Source organism: Gadus macrocephalus, chromosome 2, assembly GCF_031168955.1.
Source record: "Gadus macrocephalus chromosome 2, ASM3116895v1".
Taxonomy (NCBI): Eukaryota; Metazoa; Chordata; class Actinopteri; order Gadiformes; family Gadidae; genus Gadus; species Gadus macrocephalus.
The window spans coordinates 4,252,410-4,274,477 of record NC_082383.1 but is presented as its reverse complement, the minus strand read 5'-3'; the positions used below and the strand labels follow the sequence as shown (position 1 = coordinate 4,274,477).

The 22,068-nt window shown below is 49.4% G+C and overlaps 2 protein-coding genes across 4 annotated transcripts in view; one reads left to right on the top strand and one right to left on the bottom strand.

The window, feature by feature from the left end:
• LOC132475672 (somatostatin receptor type 2-like) overlaps nucleotides 1-22,068 on the top strand; it is a 317,638-nt gene that overhangs the window by 217,448 nt on the left and 78,122 nt on the right. The window lies entirely within an intron of this gene.
• The window catches only part of baiap2a (BAR/IMD domain containing adaptor protein 2a), a 44,272-nt gene that overhangs the window by 1,722 nt on the left and 20,482 nt on the right, over nucleotides 1-22,068 (bottom strand). The window contains exons 4-14 of one of the 3 annotated variants that reach the window (XR_009529938.1): nucleotides 21,290-21,351; nucleotides 20,751-20,822; nucleotides 16,901-17,038; nucleotides 11,757-11,909; nucleotides 10,086-10,322; nucleotides 8,537-8,768; nucleotides 6,846-7,047; nucleotides 6,246-6,314; nucleotides 5,907-6,054; nucleotides 4,593-4,630; nucleotides 540-3,304 (exon numbers count right to left, since the gene is read on the bottom strand). Coding sequence is in view for 2 of the 3 variants with exons in the window: in XM_060076857.1 (XP_059932840.1) it covers nucleotides 555-582; nucleotides 4,593-4,630; nucleotides 5,907-6,054; nucleotides 6,246-6,314; nucleotides 6,846-7,047; nucleotides 8,537-8,768; nucleotides 10,086-10,322; nucleotides 11,757-11,909; nucleotides 16,901-17,038; nucleotides 20,751-20,822; nucleotides 21,290-21,351 (1,379 nt within the window). In the remaining variant the exon portion in view is untranslated. The remainder of the gene's footprint in view (nucleotides 1-539; nucleotides 3,305-4,592; nucleotides 4,631-5,906; nucleotides 6,055-6,245; nucleotides 6,315-6,845; nucleotides 7,048-8,536; nucleotides 8,769-10,085; nucleotides 10,323-11,756; nucleotides 11,910-16,900; nucleotides 17,039-20,750; nucleotides 20,823-21,289; nucleotides 21,352-22,068) is intronic. The other 2 variants (XM_060076857.1, XM_060076846.1) reach the window with 2 other exon arrangements.

Here is a 22,068-nt window from a genome sequence, read left to right as displayed (position 1 = left end):
CAAGCGTGCGATGGTACCGACGACTCCGGGTTAACGATCACGACACAAATCAAAGCTGTTCGAAAAAAAAAAAGAATGCCATGCAAGTGTTAGTGTCCTTTTCGGAGTGATACCATGTTGTGTATCAAGAAAAGAGGGAACCATCTTTTACAACCCAGGGCCTCCGGTGCCGAGAGGCACTGCTGCCTGGTCGAGGACTGAGGCCCGGGGACAGGAAGGATGGAAGGATTCTCAGCAGCACCCTGCTGACAGCCAGACAGCCAGTGAGCAGAGAGGGGAGCAGAGAGAGGAGGAGAGGGAAACACCAGAGTGGAGGAGAGAGGATGCAGAGGGAGGGAAAGGCAGGAGAGGAAGAAAGAGAAACAAACAACACAGAGAGAGAGAGAGAGAGAGAGAGAGAGAGAGAGAGAGAGAGAGAGAGAGAGAGAGAGAGAGAGAGAGAGAGAGAGAGAGAGAGAGAGAGAGAGAGAGAGAGAGAGAGAGAGAGAGAGAGAGAGAGAATTTGGTTGGCCCAGCGTGGATGGAGGCTGGTGACTTACGGAGGTCCTGTTCTCTCAGAACTGGGACAATTCTGGACCCAAACTGGAAGGTAAAGAGAACCCTTCGGTTTGAATCGCTCATCTTTCATCAGGATCATGCATGGCTCACAACTCTTACAATGCACGTAGCCACTGCTGGTTAGTTTGCGGGAAGGTGTACAAACTGGAAGATGTGAAATGACGGGATGGCAGTACACAGCATGCTCATCATGCCTTAGACCGTATAAACTCTTAACGATAAAGCTTTAAAATACAAAACATTCAAATGTATACGCAGCTAGACCTTTGAAGAAGTTCAACAAGAAGATCAGAACAGAGACTCTGGTCGGCCGAAATTCCACTAAAGCATCAACAACACACACACACACAAAACGATTACAAATCCTCGCTTGAACGATCACCACAAACGCAGACTAGATCATTCTTTTACACAACCCACCGCAATCCTAGCAACACAAGGCAGTCGCACAATGCAGCAAGGCAGCAAACGGCAGCGACTCAACAGAAAACCATACACACACAATGAAGATGAGGGAGGAGCCAAGAAGCACTGGTGGGCGGGGCCAGGCAAGGGGTAGGCGGGGCAAGGTAGGAAGAACCAGGAAGTGGTGGGCGTGGCTATGGAGGGTCATGCCTATGGATGGCATGCAGCGATTGAACACAGTGCATGCTTGGCAAGAAGCAGTCCACAATGCGGCCGGAAAGGATAATAAAAATCGCAGAATGTGATTTTTAAAGAAAGAAAGGGAGGCCAGATAACCGACAGAACAGATTTCTCTCCAGACAAGACTGTTTATTAATATATAGATATATGTTTTATTTAGAATACCTTTGTAAAAAGTCACCATACATTCAAGGTCAATTTTGTGTACCACATGAGATCCCTCAACAGCATGCATAAGATGAACACTTTCAACGAAAATCAGCATTTTCTTTTTGTTTCTGGAATATTTTGCCGTTTTACAAGGACAATAACAACTTCTTTAAAGGAAAGACTAAAAACTACATAGCCACTCAGGGAATACAATTGCAACACTGTTTTTGTGTGAAAACCACCTAACTTTAATTTGAGTGTTTTTTTTTCCACTAAAAAGGCTCACATGGTCCATTATGCGCGGGGCATGTACATAAACAGAATTATGATGAAAGCAATTTAAGCGCAGTTGAAAGTGGATGTCTCAAATTGACCCCCCCATCCCCCTGCATCTTTGAGATCTTTTTTTTTTTTTTTTACATCATTAATTTGAAGACCGGAATCTTATTTCACCAGGAATCGCCACATGGAATATTAAAAATTGATTGGATAAATACTCAAAAATACTATCCAGAAAAATATTCCAAATTAGACCAACGGCAGGCAGTAGCCCTAACTGCCTGTTCATTTAAATACGGTAAGTTGGTCTTTTTTGATTGACATCGGGAAGGCCAGTGCCAGAGTCTCAGCCTACCATACTATGTCTTTCAACGTGGGCAAAAGACCACACAAGACGAGGAAACATGCAAGCTCAGGCCAGAAGAGATTGAGGATTCGGTAGGACGGATAAAATAAAAAAAGGGTAAACTTTTTTTAATATAGAATGTTACTTAATATTTCTTCCTCCCTCCCCTCATACATTACAAAAATATTTCGGATACAGGACAATTTGGTGTGTTGAATATAACTCCTAAGGCAGATTTGACACACACACTATGCGCCCTGCTGGATATTCAAATCAGCTCAGCGAAGACACACAGAACAGTGCACGACCAACAGAATCCAACACAGTAATCTGCTGCACAGCCTTATTGTAAACAAGTCCACGTGTGTGTGTGTGTGTGAGTGTGTCTGTGTGTGTGTGTATGGTTGTGTGTCTGTGCGTCTGTCTTTGTATGAGTGTGCCTGTGTATGCACGTGTGTCTGTGTATGCGTGTGGCATCAGAACAACGACAATTACGTCTTTTGGCACTTGTACAGTACATGAAAATGTCAGTTTAGTTTTCCGTTTTTGTTAGTTTTTGTTATTTTCTTAACAAAATGACACAACCATGTACATGCATGAAAAGACAAGCAGTAGCAAAGGCAGTCTTTTGAGAGAAGAAGAAGACGTAGAAGAAGAAGAAGTAGGAGATGAAAAACAAAAACTAAAACCGGGTCAAGTCCAATGCTCGGTTGGGGGACCGCGAGACTAGCGGGGCATTCAGAGTCCGTATCGCTGCTGCAGGGCCAGCAGGTAGGCCCCGCTGGGGGCCATGCCCTCTGGGAGCCGGTAGGCCCCGCCAGGGCCCGAGCTCTCCGGGCAATCCTCCACCCACCAACCGCTACTGTCCTCACAACGACACCACCACCACCACCACCACCGACGGGCCGACACCCCCGGAGAACAGGACGGAGGGGTGGATGGGCGGACGGGACGGAGGGAGGCAGAGATGGGAGCCCGGGAAGGAGGAAGGAAGGAAGAGAGGGACAGAACGGATGGATGAGACCGGCCTCTTCCACGGGAGGGAAAGGGGTGAGGGGTGTGGAAGCGGGAGCAAGAGAAGGGGAGGGGGCAGAGAAGAGGAAGAGGAGGCAGAGGAGGAGGAAGAGGAGCAGGAGAGGACAGGAAAGGTGGTAGGCTAGGTGGATGTCGGGGTGGGGGGTGAAGGGGTGAAGGAGGGAGGGGTGGGGGGGGGGGGGGGGCAGGTTTTTGGAAGAAGGGCCCCTGTGCTATTCCGAAGCGTTTTCCTGTGTCTGTCTGTATGTCTGTTCTCACACAGTCGAAATCAATTTGCCATCAGGACTGTCGCTGTGGAACAAAGGAGAGAAGGAGGCTTGCCAGGTCGGACACATTCAGAGAGTAATGAGACAGAAAGACGAGACAGACCCACGTGCAAGCGCACACACACACACACACACACACACACACACACACACACACACACACACACACATACAAGATGGAGGACCACCCAGCCCCGACGCAAACACCTCCACCACCAACCCCAGTCGAGTCAAGTGAGGCTGGACCTTTTTAAAAATCCCCCCCATCGACCCCCTCACCGCTGCCCCCTGGAGGGCGGGATGCGCTCGCCGGATCCCCGCCGATGTCACTCGACACGGACCGCGAGATGGAAATCAGGGCACGGCGTCGCCCGACCAGAGTGCAGCGCCGCTGGGTGTTGATGAGGTCATTAAAAGACATCTTCCCGGCAGGAGGCCTCCCGTGTTTGATTAGCATAGGAGGTGGAGGTGGAATGCCCCCCTGGAGAATCGGAGTGCTGATTGATTGACTGCCCCCCCCCCCCCCCCCCCCCCGCCCCCGCCCCCTCCAACCCCGACCAACACAGAAATACACACGCATGTACAGAAGACAAGAGACCTTGTGCAGTGAGGACCAGGGGGAACCCTGCATGATGACTGGGGGGTGAGTGGGGGGGAGGAGGGGGGTTCAATGGCCACTGTCACAAGTATTCCACCAAACACACACTACACTACACGCACATATGCACGGTTCTGTGCACGCTGACGTACTCGTCTTCCTCTGCCACGCGCACGCAGACACACAGAAATCTGTACCCGAGACCGAACTATCCATAACCCTGACGACCTATGAGCCTACAAACCTGGAGAGGGCTACAGAAATTGAATTTAAAAAACTGATTGTGCCAGGGAGTGGGGAAGGGGGGGCTGGTGGGGGGATTGTAGCCTGGACAAAAGTGGAACGTAAACAAAGATACTTAAAAGAGACTTAAAAATGCATCTTTAAAGAGCTATCACTTAAGAAGGCTGTTCAACGGCAAAGCAAGCAGAAGCAAAATATACACTATTAAAAGGAGCTGCGACAGGAAATAAAACCTGAAAATTTGAAATAAAAAAAGAAACACACTAAACAGATCTATGGTGGGCCTTACTGTGCTCTACAGCTTATCTTACCTACAGACTATGCAAACCATGCAGGGCATGGCCTCATTCCGGCGTGGGCCTCTTAAAATAGGTGCGCCTCATAGACTCAACACTCATTCTCACTCTGCAGCCCATGAACACCACACATCTCATCGTGACTCAGATAGCGTCGGGAAACAAGGGGAACGTACCTCGTGGCAAAGCGGCTGTCATAGTCCTCGATGGCCGGCTGCAAAAAATAGTGACACTGTTTTAAGCAGCGGTTCAGGGTGCAAACAGTTTTTTTTTTACTTCCTGCAACATAGTAGTCCATCGGTGAAGGCCAGCAGCGGTCTGGTTGATCCATCCATCGACACAAATGTATATAATAGCAATATTGCACTTTGTTCTTTTGAAATTTTGTGAAGTATCTGGTATGGCAATTCACTTTGCTTGTCTACAATCTGTCTGGTCTTCTGGAATCAATGTGTGTCTAAGTGCTATATTGCCATTGTTTACATCCTGGTTGGCGTGAACAAGCAAAATGTTCTTTGGCAGCATGAGTACATGATAGCCATCTCGCCAAATGATACTGGTTACGGATATTTTAGACATTTACCATGGTCCGATCTCCCAGACCGGCATTGTCCTTTAAAGGGGAGATACGATGCCACCGGGTGCGAGTGTGATTAGCCATAACAAGCCGTTTGAAAATCTGCCTCTTCCTGTGTTTGAGTGACATCACAAGTGGGAATGTCATCGTAGATGTAGGATGGATAGATCAGCAACATTTGCTACAGTCCACTGGGTAGGCTGGTACACTGATCTATCCAGCACACATCTAGGTGGACACACCCATTCACACCTGCTGGCATAATGGGTCACCTCTTTAAAGGGGACATATTATACCACCAGGTGTGAGTGTGATTAGCCTTACAAGCCGTTTCGAAAATCTGCCCCATATGACATCAGTAGTGGACGTGTCCAGCTAGATCTGCGCTGGATAGATGAGCATTGTTTACTTCAGTCCACTGGGTAGGCTGGTAGACTGATCTATCCAGCACAGATCTAGGTGGACACGCCCACTAGTGATGTCATATGGGGCAGATTTTCGAAACGGCTTGTAAGGCTAATCACACTCACACCTGGTGGGATAATATGTCCCCTTTAAAACACTGCAGTGGAGTATTGTTCCGTTTCCTATCCATTCATCAGGGATGTAGATGCAGTGTGTTAATAGAACTGATTACAGATCTTAGCCACACCGTCCCACCCCTCCTACTTGTTGTATATTGTACGTCCCGGCACTTAATGTACGCTCTTAGTTATGTAGTATCTTATCCTAGCTATCTTTGTTGTGTACGGGGAATGGGTTAACCTAGCGAATGTTAGTGATCTGCACTCTACGAACATCCTTATTGTACTGACAGCGATATATTGTTTCACTTTCTCATGACAAAATGTACTTACTGCTAACTGCCCTAAATAAAATATTTTGAAAGTGAAAGGATTAGTGGCGCCCCCACCTGCGTGGTGAAGCCTGCCATGCTGTAGGGCCTGGGCCGGCTCTGTGCTAGACTCTGGGCCAGCAGGCGGGCGGTGAGGCCGTAGTCCGGCATGGGCATGTCGCTCTCCAGGAGGTTCCCTGTGCTGCTGCTCTTCCCGTGGTTGAGGCTGGTGGGGAGAAGAGGGCAGGCCGGGGGTCATTTGTGACGCGAAGAACCCTTGTAACAGAACCCCCACCCATCACTACATAGTCATTAAAAAAAAAACTCCTTTTGGTTTTATTGCCCTTGTGTGAGGACAGGTAGGGGGCACATGACAGGGGCAGGATGGAGGCAGACACAGCGTCCGCCCGTACATACTTGACTTTGAGCTTCTCGTTCTCCGTTTCGGGCAGAACGCGCGTGTAGGAGAAGGGGAACCAGCCACGCCTGCAGGGAACCAGAGGAGCAAAGCGACGGGTTTAAGGAACAAACCACAAGGGAACACAAGGCACGCATGATGCGTATGGACACGTGTGTGTGTGTGTGTGTGTATGGGTGCGTACGCGTGTCTGTGTGTGTGCGTGTGTCCATCTGTGTGAGTGCATGCATGTCTGTGTTCGCGTGTCAGTCTTTGTCTGTGTTCGCGTGTCAGTCAGTCTTTGTCTGTGTCTGCGTCAGTCTTTGTGTATGTGTGTGTGTCAATCTTTGAGTGTGTGCGTGCCTGTGTGTGTGTCTGGGTTCGGTCAGTGTCTTTATCTGTCTTTATCCGTCTGTCTTTATCCGTCTGTCTTTATCCGTCTGTCTGTCCGTCTGTCTTTATCTGTCTGTCTGTCCGTCTGTCTTTATCCGTCTGTCCGTCTGTCTTTATCTGTCTGTCTGTCCGTCCGTCTGTCTTTATCCGTCTGTCCGTCTGTCTTTATCCGTCTGTGTGTCTGTGTGTCTGTCTGTCAGTGTGCCTGCGCCGGGGCCACCCCTCACATCTTGTTCTTCTCGTTCTCGCCGTAGTGCCAGCCGTCCCGGGCCTCGGGCACCAGCAGGGTGATGAGGTCGCCCTCGGCGAAGCTCAGCAGGGTGCCGTTGTCCCCGGCGGCGTGCGAGAAGATGGCCTGCACGCGGGAGCGCCCGTTCCTCTCCAGGCCGGCCGCCATGGAGCTGGAGCGGGGGAGGGTCCTCGTCTCTCCTGGGGGGGGGGGGGGGGGGAAGCTTTAAAGCTGCACTATAGCCTGGCCACTAGTGACGGCTCGGTCGCCAACGCTTCGGTCAGAACGAACGAATCCCGAAGGTGAACGACGACAACTGATTCCCAAAACAAAGCAACGGATTCTTTTTTTCTTTCTAACATATAAACAAAAATATGTTCACGTAAATAAAATATACAAGCGAACAGAGCTCTGTCTCCCCGCGTGCTTATATTGATTGAGTCTACAACGTTCTCAACGATTCAGCCAATGAGAGTACTACAGCGGCTAGCAATCGCGTTGCCATGGCCCATGGGTAAACAAATGATAAGGCACCGCCACACAAGTTAACTAACGATCGCTGTAGGCTTCAATATCATGCAAGCACTTTGTTTTCTTTTTATTTTGTTCTACATCACAATTGCATGCTTTAATAAAAGTATTGTTTTTACCCACCATTACGAGTCTCGTTTGGTCTAGTAGGGAATTCGCACAATGGTGATTCACTGCTTATTAGCGCCACTTGGAAGACGCCATTTAATTCTTACTGCACCCCATTATGTATGAAGGATATTTATGAAAAAAAGGCATGTATGTGCTTATATATATATAATATGCTTAATAGTTACACTTAACCTGGGTCATTTCGCAAGAAGATTAGAAAGTAGTAGGCTACATGCATGTTGATTAACATTTATTCCATCATTTCCGATTCCCTGCCAAATGAAGTAACAGACCATCTGACTCATCGAACGAATCAAACAAACAAATCAAACGAACAAATCTTGATAGCAAACGGAACTGAAAGAACTGACTCCTGGAAAATAATCGTTTTGCCCATCCCTTCTGGCTACTGCAACTTCTAACTTTTTGCAACTTCAGCTGTTGGGTTATTATTCAGACTCTTTTGACTTAGCATTAGTAAGTATCTCATGTTAAAACGCAACCATCTGTCGAGTCAGTCTGAACATGATATAGCTGCAACTTAAGCTGCAACTGCTGAATATTGATATTTATTACAGTAGAAACAACTCAAGCCTCTAGAGGTTCCTAATGGGGAAACTTGCCTAGTGCAGCTTTAACAATTTCCTATTGAATCACTCGGCAGACACTTATTCATTAAGAGACACTTGCAGTGAACTCGGATTCAGGTCGTTAAGGACCAAGAGAGGCGTTTGGCAATTTGCTCACGGAAGCCCACTGTAGACGTCGGGGATCGAACTCAGAACTTTGCGATCCCCTGACCATCTCCCTATGCATGTATATTGCCCCCCCCCCCCAAACTAACATGATCCATACCTGTACGCATCCTAAACGCCTACCTGCTACCTAAAGTATCCAAACTCACTGGGGAGAAAGGTGTCTGATAAGTAGCTGAATATAGTGAACAGTCCTGCGGTCACATGTCTAGGCCAAAACTACCGCAATGACTTTGTTCCTCTCCTAACCAATCAGGGAGCCCGAGGCCTCCGGAGTGACAGCCAGACTCACCCACTGGGTTCTTGCTCTTGGCCGGGGCGGGCCTACGGACGGGCAGGGTGTTGGAGTACACCTCGCTGACCTGCCTCTGGGGCTGGCCCTGGGGGGGGCCCTGGGGGGACGGGGGTCCCCCCTGGACCGGGCCCGCGCTCCCGCCGCCGCCGCCGCCCTCCGTCCAGTAGTCGTCCCCGTGGACGCCCGTCGTGCCGTTCACCATGGCCATGCCCTCAGGGCCCATCAGCCTCTGTTTGGGGGGACGGGGGGACGGGAGACATACAGATGACGCCGTGCGCTGAAGTCGTCCGGTCGGCTCAACCCTCGGGCTGCGCAGTTAATCCGATTTTGATCGCGATTTCGATTTGTGGGTCAAACGACCTCCAGCTATCTAGAAGAGTATAATATTCTTATTAATATTAATATTATACATTTTTTATAGAAATTGAACCCAACAGTTGGACTCATATTTGTACATTATTTTCTGCTTGAACATTTTCTATTTTAACGTTTTGTGTATTTCTTTAAGGGGATATTTCAAAGTTCTCAGTAACAAAGGGTTTTTTTTTGGAAGGAAATGCTGAATAAATGCACCATGTTTTAAAAACTCAAAAATTGTCGTTTGAATAATCGTGATTTCAATGATGACCAAAATAATCGTGATTAGGATTTTTCCCATAATGGAGCAGCCTTTACTCAACCCCCTAGGTTCCTACTCAACCCTCTAGGTTCCTACACAACGTAGGCGGAGAGCTTTGAAGCGACATCAGGCCTGCTTCCATACGACGCGTCGACACACTCTGCGTCTCCACTACAGTGTCCTTCGAGGCACAGAAAGGCCCGTAAAGTAAAGATGGGAAAACTATAAAGAACTGGTAATAAATCATACGATTAGTGGGTGTGTTGACCGCGGTCTTGTCCAGAGCTTCAGCCCAGCAGGGGGCAGCGTGGGCTTTAATCAGCTTGTTAATAAATAAGGAGGCACTACACACATTCAAGACACCGAGGCTAGAGAGAGGTGGGCTTGTGTTTGCCTCCCTGTGGAGAGGCTACAGGTCTGCCAGCGAGCGGTGTGGTTCCTCCATTAACTGTGTAACGAGCGTGGTGTGATCCGAGTGGACCGCTGCACGCTCCGGTGAACGCAGTCCTCGTTAAAACGCTGTGTGTGGTGGACTCCATTGTGCTTTGGGTCACACTGTCCATTCTCCTCACATCAGGCCCTTACTGCTTAGCGCCTGATCTGATCAGTCTTATGTGTTCAAAAGAGAACTTCTGGGGGGTGGGGGGAGGGGGGGGGGGTGGAAGTGACCATTTACAGACCCTTTCCTAAGTACATCAGGGTCCGAATCAAGATGTTTCGGATGTTTTTAGTCTTTCCACTTGAAAAAGTTAACTGACAGAGTTCTCATTCACTGTTAGCAAATTACGTGACGGCAGAACTCCCGCCCCTCCAGCAACACGATTGGTCGAAACAAATACAAAGCGAAATAAAGGTAAACGTCCCGCACTGGATTCAAGCTTGTCCGCCCCTCCCACTTTTAGCATGGCTCTAAATGGAGGTTCTCACCGCCTGATGTCCCAGGCCGCTGCCCATGAACACGGCCAGCTCGGGGGGCACGGGGAGCGGCTGGGCCCCCGGGATGGGGTCCGAGATCACCAGGTTGGACTTGGAGGTGTGCAGGGGGCTGGCTCCGCCCACCGAGCCCATCTGCTGGGCCAGGAGCATGGCACGCTCCGGCAGCTTGTTGGGGTCCGAGCACGCCTGCTGCCACATGGGGATCTTCTGGGTCAACAGGTCCTTACCCTGGGTGGGGGAAGCAGAGGGGACATGATGAACGATAACTAGGGCTGCAAACTAACAATTATCCTCCTCTGCATTTATTCTCCCTAATGTTTTTCCTATTCCTATTCAAATCAATTCATTATTCAGCTATAAACAGGGACAAATACTTTTAAGTTAACAGGGAATCAAGTGATGTCTGGATTTTGCACGCATCCAACAAGCAGCCAATTACAAAAATGGAATAAATCAGAAACAGAGCACTTTTACCTGACTAATGACTAAAACGATGGATATAATAATTCATAATTATTCAAATCAATTGATTGGACAAGTGGTTCAGCACTCTGAGTCACAAGGAACAAGAAGAGAGAATAATGAAAGAATACTCGGAATGAGGAATAAGCAAGGGCTTTTAAGTAAAGTATAGTTGATTATAGAAATATTTATTCAAATGGAGCTTTATATAAGTAGAGCACTCAATTCAACTACTTTACTCTTTTCTTATTTCAGCTTAGACTGGTCCACAGAACTCGTATGGACACTGCATAGTAAACCCCATTGAATCTCGTGGAAATATCAAAGATGATCCAAGCGATTTCAAACTGTCCGCCTACTGCACCATCTAACAGCGCAGAAGGGCCCCACCCTCCAGGCTCCAGACAAGACAGGAAACACTGGCCCCCCCACACACACACACACACACACACACACACACACACACACACACACACACACACACACACACACACACACACACACACACACACACACACACACCTCATTGCTTTGTAATTACTGACTGTCATAGTGTCGACGACACCTCACCATACTATCATCAACTATCACACACACACACACACACACACACTTTTTGGGTCAGCGTTTCAGTTCGCTGGCAGTGGGTGACCAGCATGAAATGCCTTGAGACAGATGCACCCCATTAACTCAACAGACCACCCAGCCCAACCCCACCAACCAATCCACCCACACACTACCTCACGGTAGAATCACAATCCCACTCACGAGCCCCCGTTACCACACTCTCATAACATGCTATTATTACAGCTTTTCAGGCTTCACCCTAGACGCCATACACGTGGGGTTCTCTGTTCTATTCCCAGCTCATCTGATTATGTGGACGGTATCATGTCCACCGTTTGTAATGGTTCTCCTGATTTAGACAGACAGCGAGAGAGAGAGAGCGAGAGCGAGAGCGAGAGCGAGAGCGAGAGAGTGAGAGAGAGAGAGAGAGAGAGAGAGTGAGAGAGAGAGCGAGAGAGAGACAGAGACAGAGACACAGACCGACAGACCGACAGACCGAGACACAGACAGAAAGACAGACACAGACAGAGAGATGCATAGAGAGACAGAGATGCATAGACACAGAGAGAGAGACAGAGAAGCAGAGGGAGACAGACACAGACACAGAGAGACAGGCAGTCTGAGGGGCCTTACCTTTCCATGGTAGGCGCTGCTGTTCTTGGCCACGGCGCACTGGCGGTCGACCAGGAAGCAGTACCGGCGGCGCTCCTCGGACAGCGCCGTCTTGTAGCCCTCGGCGATGAAGGTATCCAGTTCGCTCTGCTTGCTGCTGATGGTCTCCACAAACTGCCACCGGAAACACAGGAAGAATGGTCATCACTGAAACTGTGGACATAAGCTCAGGTGAGTGAGAGGGGAGGAAGAGAGACTCAATCTTCCAAAGGACTATGTTTGTACAGATATCACACCTGAATCCTGGATCAATCACCGCGTGAATTGACCCATTAACCCATGGGCGTTAACGGGCGTCTAGTAGGCTTGTCTCTCGCGCGACCGATAGCTGCATTACCCTTTACGGCCACCAGAGGGCACTACTTCCCCACTACCAATGGCCGCGGTGAGCTAGTTAGGTACTTGTGGCTAAATCTAACAAGAATCTTTTATGTGGGATGGCCTTGCGTATTAGTGTTGGCGCAGATCCACCTACGCCATCACACTAATACTTTGAAACAGTGTTGAGCAGGCGAGGGAAAGAACAGGACAATGAATTTATCTTCCTCCTTGCTAGTTACCTCCCGGCTGCAAGGCCTATGACCTCAAATAAGGCACTTCCAAATAGTTTTAGCTGACTCAATCTCATTCTTTCGACACGACAACTCTCGTGTTTGGACATGAGCGACGCACGTCAAGAAACTTTCTTTGTTCAGTTCGGTTCTTCTTAAATTCCAAGCTGTTGCGGATCTGCCGCTGAGCAGCCATGTTGTGGCTGTTCATTTGAATTATCTGGTTGGTTGCTCTCCAATGAGGAGCAGCAAACTTTAGGATAGTGTTGGTTGTTTTGTTGGTATGAGTCACACTTCATGCTGCAGGGAGAAACTGGAGAGGCAGTACACCGACTCAGAAACACACACCTGTCTTTTAGATCAGGGAAAAGGCCTGCATTATGTCCGCAATGAAAGATCCCCCATCTATGCGGTGGCTTTTGATGTTCAGGTGTTAGCGTGTGTGTGTGTTAGTGTGTGTGTGTGTGTGTGTGTGTGTGTGTGTGTGTGTGTGTGTGTGTGTGTGTGTGTGTGTGTGTGTGTGTGTCAAAGAACTCGGATCATCTGCGTGATCGGAGCTGCTCAACCTGTCCGTCCTCTCTGCCTAATTTCCTCAATTCGCAGGCCTTGGCTGTCGTGTGCATGTGACAGCAGGTACCGGATGAATACATTCCCAGCGAATGACTGCATGTGGCTATCGGGCTGGGTGCATGTCGGCTCCTGATTGGGCCACACTCCTGGATCAATCAACCCTGCCCCGCTCCCGCCCAGCGATATGCAAACAAGCGCCAGCATTTCATCGGGGACTTCCATTCCCTTACACCGCGGCACAGATTATATTAAAAAGGGACGCAGACCGACAACACTTGAAGTAATTAAAAGTGTGAGGGCCGGGATGTGGGGAGGAGGCTTTTGGAGGAGAGGAGGAGAGGCTAGGAGACTTAAGAGGGTACAGAAGGGGACTCACAACAACAAAGCTGCTCGTATTCGATTTAATTCCTACAGGGATTTAGCAACATAGCCGTGCATCGAGCGAGAGACACAGAGCAAGAGGGGGAAGGGCGAGAGGTAGAGATAGAGGGAGCGAGAAAGAGAGAGAGCGAGCTCCGTGCTGCCATTTAGTCATCATCAGCACTCTGTGAGTGCACACGACTTATTGCAGAGCTCCAGGGTTACAATATTGAAACGACTACAACTTCCTCGCAACACGTCAACGGTGGGATAAACTCAAGACATTACATAATTCACACACCCCCGTGTGCCTCTGTGAGTGTATGCATGCGTGAACGGACGCACGAGCGCACGCACGCACGAGCACGCACGCACGCACACACACACACACACCCCCCCCTCCCCTCTGGTCTGGTCGAAACGTTAATATTCATATTCGAAACTTCGCTCGTCTCCAGTTTTAATAATAAAAGATGGCTTTCATGTGTGATCTAATGGGCCAGGTCTTTAAGCTCTGTTGGATCCAGGGCCGTCATTAAGACATCGTTTTGCGGCGGGGGAGAGGTTATCAAGAGGAGACCTTCCCTTGAGGACGCCATCGTCGCACAGGCAGGGGGCTACATAATGAGCTGGTTAGCATTTTGGCAATAACTGTAGTCGGTTATTGCGGATCTTCTCTCAAAAGAAGGAAGGTATCGAGAGACGAGGGAGCGCAATTTTGAGAGAGAGAGAGAGAGCGAGAGGGATGAATGGAGGAAGTGTGGGAAATGAAAAGGGGACAGGAGGTGAGGGGGTAGTCTTGCCACGGGGAGAGAGTTGGGGCACTTCATTTAATTCCAGTACAAAATCTGTCCATGGCTAGCCAACACATTTCAATCATTACGTAAATGATCCTACTCCCATAAGAGGCACAGCTCCGAGCCAGTTCATCGCGGTCAGTTTCTCTGAGAAACTCCAATGTAAACCAGCCGATTCTCTCTCCCTCTCTTCCGTTTTCTTCTCACCCTCTCTCGCCCACTTGCCATGATAGGACCCATGCATGTTTTTTTGTTAAGCCTTTATAACTTGTTGCAATGATTTGTAGTGGCTATGAGTCACATTGTGCGTGTGTGTATATATATGTGTGCGTGTGCGTGTCTATTGATCTGCCTATTAATTCAGTGGGAAGATTGCGATCAAGGCTGCATAATAAAAATGGTAAATGGACTGCATTTATATAGCGCTTTTACCCAAAGCGCTTTACAATATTGCCTACCATTCACCCATTCATGCACACATTCACATTCAGCCATGCAAGGCGACAGCCAGCTCGTCGGGAGCAGCGAGAGTGAGGTGCCTTGCTCAGGGACACCTTGACCCTCAGGAGGAGCCGGGGATCGAACTAGCACCCCTGCGGTTCCCGTCCAACCCGCTCTAGCTCCTGAGCTACTGCCGCCTTTAGACGAGCCAGTTCATCCCCACACCGCAGAGTCCCGACCCCTCCGAGGTCTCCCAGGGACGAGGTGTGGACCCGTTCCGTCCCGTGAACTCACTCCTCCGGGTGAGACGGACGACCTGCGACGACACGAAGCTGCCGCCGTCTGCTCTGCTTCCCTCCCCGGGGCCGTCACACCCGCCTTCTGTTCACCCGCTGCACCCCAGCTCAACACACACACACACACACACACACACACACACACACACACACACACACACACACACACACACACACACACACACACACACACACACACACACACACACACACACACACACACACACAGTCTCTCTCTTCCCCGCTCAACTTTGACACTCTGAAGATTACGTCTCTCCGCGCTGTGACACGAACGCGACCAATCCGACACGTGGGGTCCGAGCGAGTAGCGACGACACCGCCATCACGGAGAGGGACCCGAGTGATTGTGTGCATGTGTATGCACGCCTCTCTGTGTATGTGTGTCTCTGTGAATGAGTGAGGGAGTGTGTGTTCGTCAGAGATCAGGGCTGGCACAGGCAAACTTGCTCCACTCCGCTCCACGCTCCGACCCCAGAGGAAGGCCCAGCGCGGTGGACCCTGCGAGGTACGTTTCACGCCCCTGCGGACCACACACGGATCAGCCCCCCTGCCCCCCCCCCCCCCGGGGCAGTCCCTTGGGTCTAGGTAGGATTGATGCATCCCAGGGACAGTCTCCTGTACCTGGGATGGCCGCGCCTCGTTGAGGAGCCAGATGGGTAATTACCGGGCAGGCCTGCGCTTGTTAGCCGAGGAACCAACTGGCTGTCAGCGTTGCTCGGAATCGCCTCCAGGCTTCCAGGCATTCCTCCCGCTCTCTCCACCCTGCACCCCCCCCCCCACCCCTTAACCCCACGCAGCCTTACAGTCCAGCAGGAGGTGCCCCACCCCCACCACCTCCGCCTACTCACCGTCCCCGACTTCTACATGTTAGAGCTCAGCCGTTGCTTCTAGTCGTTTGGTTTCTCCTGATCCAGAAGACTGAAGACTTCCAGGCCATGCTACAGTGGATGCTACGGGTTAGCTCATGAAGACTTCTAGGCCGTGCTACAGTGGATGCTACGGGTTAGCTCATGAAGACTTCTAGGCCGTGCTACAGTAGGTTCTACAGGTTCGCTCATGAAGAACGCTAGGCCGTGCTACAGTAGGTGCTACAGGTTAGCTCATGAAGACTGCTAGGCCGTGCTACGATAGGTGCTATAGGTTAGCTCATGAAGACTACCAGGCCGTGCTATAGTTGATGCTTGTTGGCTCAGGTTGCTCCCACGGTTCAAGTCCCGCCTGAGGTCATGCGAGACTCTCTCCCTCTCCCTCACTCCGTCTCACCCTCTCTCTGAGAAATAAATATAATGGTAAAAATGCCCACCAAAAAATAAATAGCGCTGCAGCACAACGTTTTTAAGCGTTGAGTCTTTTGGAGAACAGCTGAGTCACCAGATGCTCGACGGTGCCCGCCGTGTTGGAACCAGGTCCGAGTCCGGATGGTGAAACCTTTCTCCCACTTTTTCTACACAGCGGGGTCTATATTAGTCTTCATTAGACGGGCTGGCCAGATAAAACTCATTGAAAATCACACCACAGTGCAGAAGGAGACATAAGAGAGTTGAGAGGGTGTGTGTGTGTGTGTGTGTGTGTGTGTGTGTGTGTGTGTGTGTGTGTGTGTGTGTGTGTGTGTGTGTGTGTGTGTGTGTGTGTGTGTGTGTGTTCCCGCCCTCTGTGTTTTTCTTTTCCCTTCGACCTTATGTAGTACAAACTCATTATTTCTGAGCAGGCTCATAACTCTCACTTGGATATTTAGTGGTATGCATACAGAGAATCCCGAAACGGAATGCAGCAATGGTGTCACGGGCTGATGAGTGCAAAAACTAAATAAATCATGCAGATTAAAATTTCATAGCGGGAATTTCTTCGTGCATGTATTTTGATAAACCCCCCTTCCCCACACACAAACACAGTTAGAATCCCGCTTTTAGTGTAACCTGCTCTATAAAGACTGAATTGCACACTGTACAGTTTCAGCACGCATGTTTCCTTGGTGGGGTCGATGCGTCAAGGCAACAGCAGTCATGTGTGAGTGGATATTAAAGCCTGCGTGCTCGGCGCTTCGTTGTGGGTTTCCATGGGGAACTCACCTGCATCTCCTTCTCCCCGTACTTGGCCGGGTTCTTGCTGCCCTGGCTCTTCCTGCGCAGCTTCTTCAGCTCCGCCTGGCACTTCTCCAGACTCTCCCCTTTGCTCTTGTGCTCCATCTGGTACTTCTTCAGCGCCGCCTTTAGGGGGCAACAGAGAGCATCGTGATATTTAGCTTCTTTTAATGTTTCACAGAACTTTACCTTTGAAGTTCCAAAATTTCTCACACACACACACACACACACACACACACACGCTATGTGTGTGTATCTAATAAACGGTTTAAAAATCAACAAGCCTTCGGCTTACACGATCACCCCAGGTCTCCCTTCCTGGTCAATGGCGGCCAACAGCTGCCACAACAAACCCGGCACCACCACCAAGTCATTTCCCCCTCGCCGACGCATCGGCGCCCCACAAAAAGTCCTACCCGCCTGTTGAGTGTCGAGTTGATGTCTCGCTCCGTGATTGCGGAGTACCGATAACGTTGCACTGCAAAGGACATATAGCCCGACGCTGGGACTATGTTGCATAACAGGCCACTTCCAACTCAAGAGCCCTCCGAATAACTGCGTTTGGTGCGTCTTGATTGCAGTCGGGTTGAAATCGCCGGCCGTGAAATTTGAACCAGAGATGGAGAAGCTACGACGTCGCTCCCCTGTAAGATAGGAGGCTTTTGTTTTGACGGAGATGGATTTTGACGGCGGCAAATAGCTACCCTAGCCTAAAATGAGTTCTGTTCGGTAATGGGGGCATTTTGGTTTGCAAAGCCGGCGACGATACAGATCAATGCTATCCGTGAAGGTGTAGCTTTAAAGCTCAAAGAAGTTATTTCAATCATTCTAGGAGGCAGAACTTCCTGATGATGGGAGAACGTCAAGCAAGAGGATCATTCTGGTTCTCTTGTCTCCACCATGGGTGGAGAAAACCAAAACGATCTTGCCTGCCTGTGATGCATCCGGTTCTTTATAAACTCTGTACCAACGAATGCATCAAGGTGGCGATAAAGGATTGATGAGCTGTAGTTAATTCTCTCACAGATCCCAGTGCGGCGAAAGTAGTGCGTGTGAGACCAACGGACAAATGCTTCGTTCCATCCCATCAACGTCCTGGAAACCTCATTCTGTGTTTGAGTCAAGGTCCAAACATAGAAGAGCCAAACATACCGATTGACCCAGAATACCCTGGAGGCCGTTGGAGCGCAGAGTGAGTGTTTACACAACAGAACGCACCCATTCCGTCGCAGGGATTTTCACGACCACACGCATAGAAAGGCTTCAGTCAAATGGACCGAGAGCAAACGCGCCATACTGAGGACAGCGCTGGACGGCCTACGAGGACGTAGACGCCACCGGTGGCGAGGCAATGGGGATGGAGAACTTGTGCTAGAGGTTCACTAAAGACACTGAAGCGCGGGCCTTTCAATGGAGCAAAAGTAGTCGCTCTGTTGCTTTTAGGCGCACACCTTCCCCCTTTTACTGGCTCATTTGCTGTGACATTTCGGGGAAGGATTCGAGTTACTTTCGCGAGCTGCAAAATACAGCTGCAGTTGCAAGCACTTACGCTCAGTTTACTTGTTCCTCGAATAAACAACGACCCAGCATCTCGCGAGCTGTGATGCAAGAGGCTTGCAATCGCACCAAAGAGGGAAGTTCCAACTCGAGATAATTACGCACATGACTTTCAAGTATTCATAGACGATGTTGCGGGAAGGCCAAATCAATGTTGCGTATTGAGTCTATCGCCAACCACCGGCAGGATACACTAAATATTTACTATCGTCTCTCATTACAAGTCACTGTCGGTTGTCCAGATGTGGACCGACCTGGAAGGCTGGGATAGCCATTCCTCCAAATCAATGCGAGATCCTTATTAGACCTAACAAAGCCCCAGGGGGACGGCCAACTAAGCGAATACCGCTGATAAGAGGTTACATAACAAATACTGCAGCATGTTGGAAAAACAGTAATAGGCCATTCTTTTTGGGAGACGGAGAAAGATAATATCCGTACGATTTGCCACAATGATCCAGTCTCTTCGGCTTAGCATACGTTTTGACAGCGGGCCCCCCCCAAAAAAACGGATCATTTAATTGTGATTAGTCACAATTAATAACTGTCGAGAACTCTGATGAACTCCAGTACACTGGGGCGACGGCACACTTATTTCCAATTAACGATCTTAGACCTTTGAATTGGCAATCTATATGCAATCTGGTTATGTCATCTCATGCAAAGGGGCTCCCATTGTTACCCATCTGTTAGACGTCCCATGAGTGTGGCTAATATATAATTTGAGAGTGTTTCTCAAGTCCGACACGGGAAACAGACGGGCTGTCTTATAATGATGACAGGGAACACGTTAAAAGCGGGAAAGCAGTTTTGAGAGGGAGAAAAAAGCGAGCAGAAGGGTTCTGCAAAAGGAGCTTTTCATTGTGTCTGGGTGACAATGCATTTTTTATGCACTCACTCCCCTGAACGGATTCTTTGCAAATATCATGCAAATGAATGGATGCCAATTGCTCAGGGATAATGGTGAAATATGAACGTGTGCAAATGGCTGGTTCTGTAAATTAGTTTGCAGTCAAGAGGCTTTTTTTCTCCTTACGAGAAGATTAAATGGATGAGAGTACACTGGCTTCGTCAGTACTCCATAAGCCTTGATCGATTCTGGCAAGAAACGGAAGACCACCATCAGGCAAACGCATGAAATACGCGCTCGACATTTGGGCGAAGATCAGAGATAAGCCAACGTCTGTTGTACAGTTTACTGGTATTTTATTTATGTTCCGGAAGGTTTGACCCACCTCGGTCCAACCCACACGTTCAAAGACGCTTCCGCGATCGATTGGGTGGCACGGCGATGAAGCTTGTTGCGATAGCCCCCCGGGGGCCTCTGGCACAACCCACTGTTGGGATGGCCCTGGGTCCCTCTGGCACAACCCCGTGTTGGGATGGCCCTGGGTCCCTCTGGCACGACCCAGTGTTTGGATCGCCCCAGGGGCCTCAAACACAACACGAGGGTAGAGTAAACACGCATGTAATTCCAAAACAAACAAGGCTCTAGGATACTGTGTGCAGAGCCACAGTGCAGACGGGACACAATGCCGCGGACTAGGATCCCAGTGCAGACGGAGTCCGGGAAGCTTTCAGCGGGGGGAACAGGAGGGGCCGAGGAGATGACTCGGCGGGTCAGAATCCCCCACGCGCGGTTGCCGTGAACGACGGGCTGCAGTGCATGCCTGCGGTCCGACGACGGTTTGGCCAAGACCCCATAATGCAAATCCTTAATCCACTATTTATAGATTCAATGACTCGATCGCTTGGTGGATGGAACGTCGTGCATACCAAAGAGCAAAAGAGAATGGAGTCTGATTAGTGGGGCCGATATACAGGAATTTATTACCTTGTGATAACGCATGGTGCTCTGCTAAAATCTCACCATGCATGCGTTCCTTCATGCGTGTGAAGCAAACATGCAGGCAATGGCAGTCAAACAAAAAGCTGGGCCTCGTCTCTCTATCCAAGGCAACAATCGGAATCCGATGCCCATCCCCCAAACCAATGCAACAGCACTGGCTCTCTCTCACCGAAGCTCCATCCCACTCATTCTAAAGATATCACCCACAGACTAGCACTGCAGCTCTCTCGCACACACACACACACACACACTTGATTGTCTTATAGAGTCAGGCAGGAGAGCGGTATTTAGGACGCAGACTCGTAGCCATTACCGAGCCAGTCCAATCCACGGTGTAATGTGCATCATGTTGCCTATTAGAATCTGCTAGTTTCCACCGCCCCTTGTGTGTGCGCCCCATAAGGCGGGTGTATCAACCAATCGGATGCTTACGGTCAGATAGCGTGCGTCCAGCTCCACCTTCTTCTCCAGCTCGGACAGCAGCTCGTTGTGGAAGGACTTGAGCTGGAGGGGGGGGGGGGGGGGAAGAGAGAGAGAGAGAGAGAGAGAGAGAGGAGAGAGAGAGAGAGAGAGAGAGAGAGAGAGAGGAGAGAGAGAGAGAGAGAGAGAGAGAGAGGAGAGAGAGAGAGAGAGAGGAGAGAGAGAGAGAAGAGAGAGAGAGAGAGAGAGGAGAGAGACAGGTTCAAACACATCAACATGTTCGGTAAAATGTGCAGGTAAACCCCCGCATTAAGCACGCCGGAGCATTCATATATAATATGAGCGCATATAAAGAATATAAACACTGTGACGGGATAAACAGGTGAACAGGTGTTGAACGCAATAGAACTACAAGTAGCAAGGGAAACTGCAACGTTGCCCCCAGCTTTCGGATCAAGTACCGGACGTGATGCAATGGGGGACGTTAGCCTCAACAAATCAGAGCTGTATAGAGGACCATATTGGGCCTGGGGTCAACATAAAGCACCCACCATGTCCTCCAACTGGACCTGGATCTGCCTGTGGACCTCAGCCATCTGGAACAGCACGTCCCCTGCACCGCGGGAGAGAGGAGAACAAATGTTTAGGAACCCAGAAGGGACGCGTCTCGAGACTAGACAAGCAGGGCCCGAAAGAAAAAAAGAGAAACACATATAGGACGAGTGAATGTTTAACTGGGACAGTGGATGACCGTGAGCAAAAAGTTTTTTTTTTTTTAAACAACCCCAAAGAAAAAGAAAAGGCAAAAAAATTAAAAAACAAAACACAAATCAATGACATTTGTTTGGAGTTGAATTCATTTTGATGAAACACAAATCAGAAAATGTATATCGATGCAATAATAACGTGTTAAAAAAACAAGCCATGACTCTATGACGGTGTTAGAATCTATGTAATGATCACAAGGGGGGGGGGGGGGGGGGGGGGGGGGGGGGGAGTTAAAATTTAAATTAGGGGGGGGGGGGGGCAGTCCAAACATATTCTGATTTAAGATTAAGTTATCTGTAAATCAGGCAGTGCGCTCTACTGAAAACAATACCAAAAAAAAGAAGCAAGAAAATCCATCTCCTCCACACATACATTAGTGTTGGGAGACACTCCAAATGAAGGAAGGGAGAGATACATGCAGCTCGTGAATTTGGGATTTTTTTTTTTTTTTTTAAGATATTTATTACACACACATATACCTACATGCTGCCTCTTCAGAAAATGCAGTGCATTGCAAAGAAAAAGGAAGACAAGGAACGGGATTGAGCGGAAAGGACAGGTA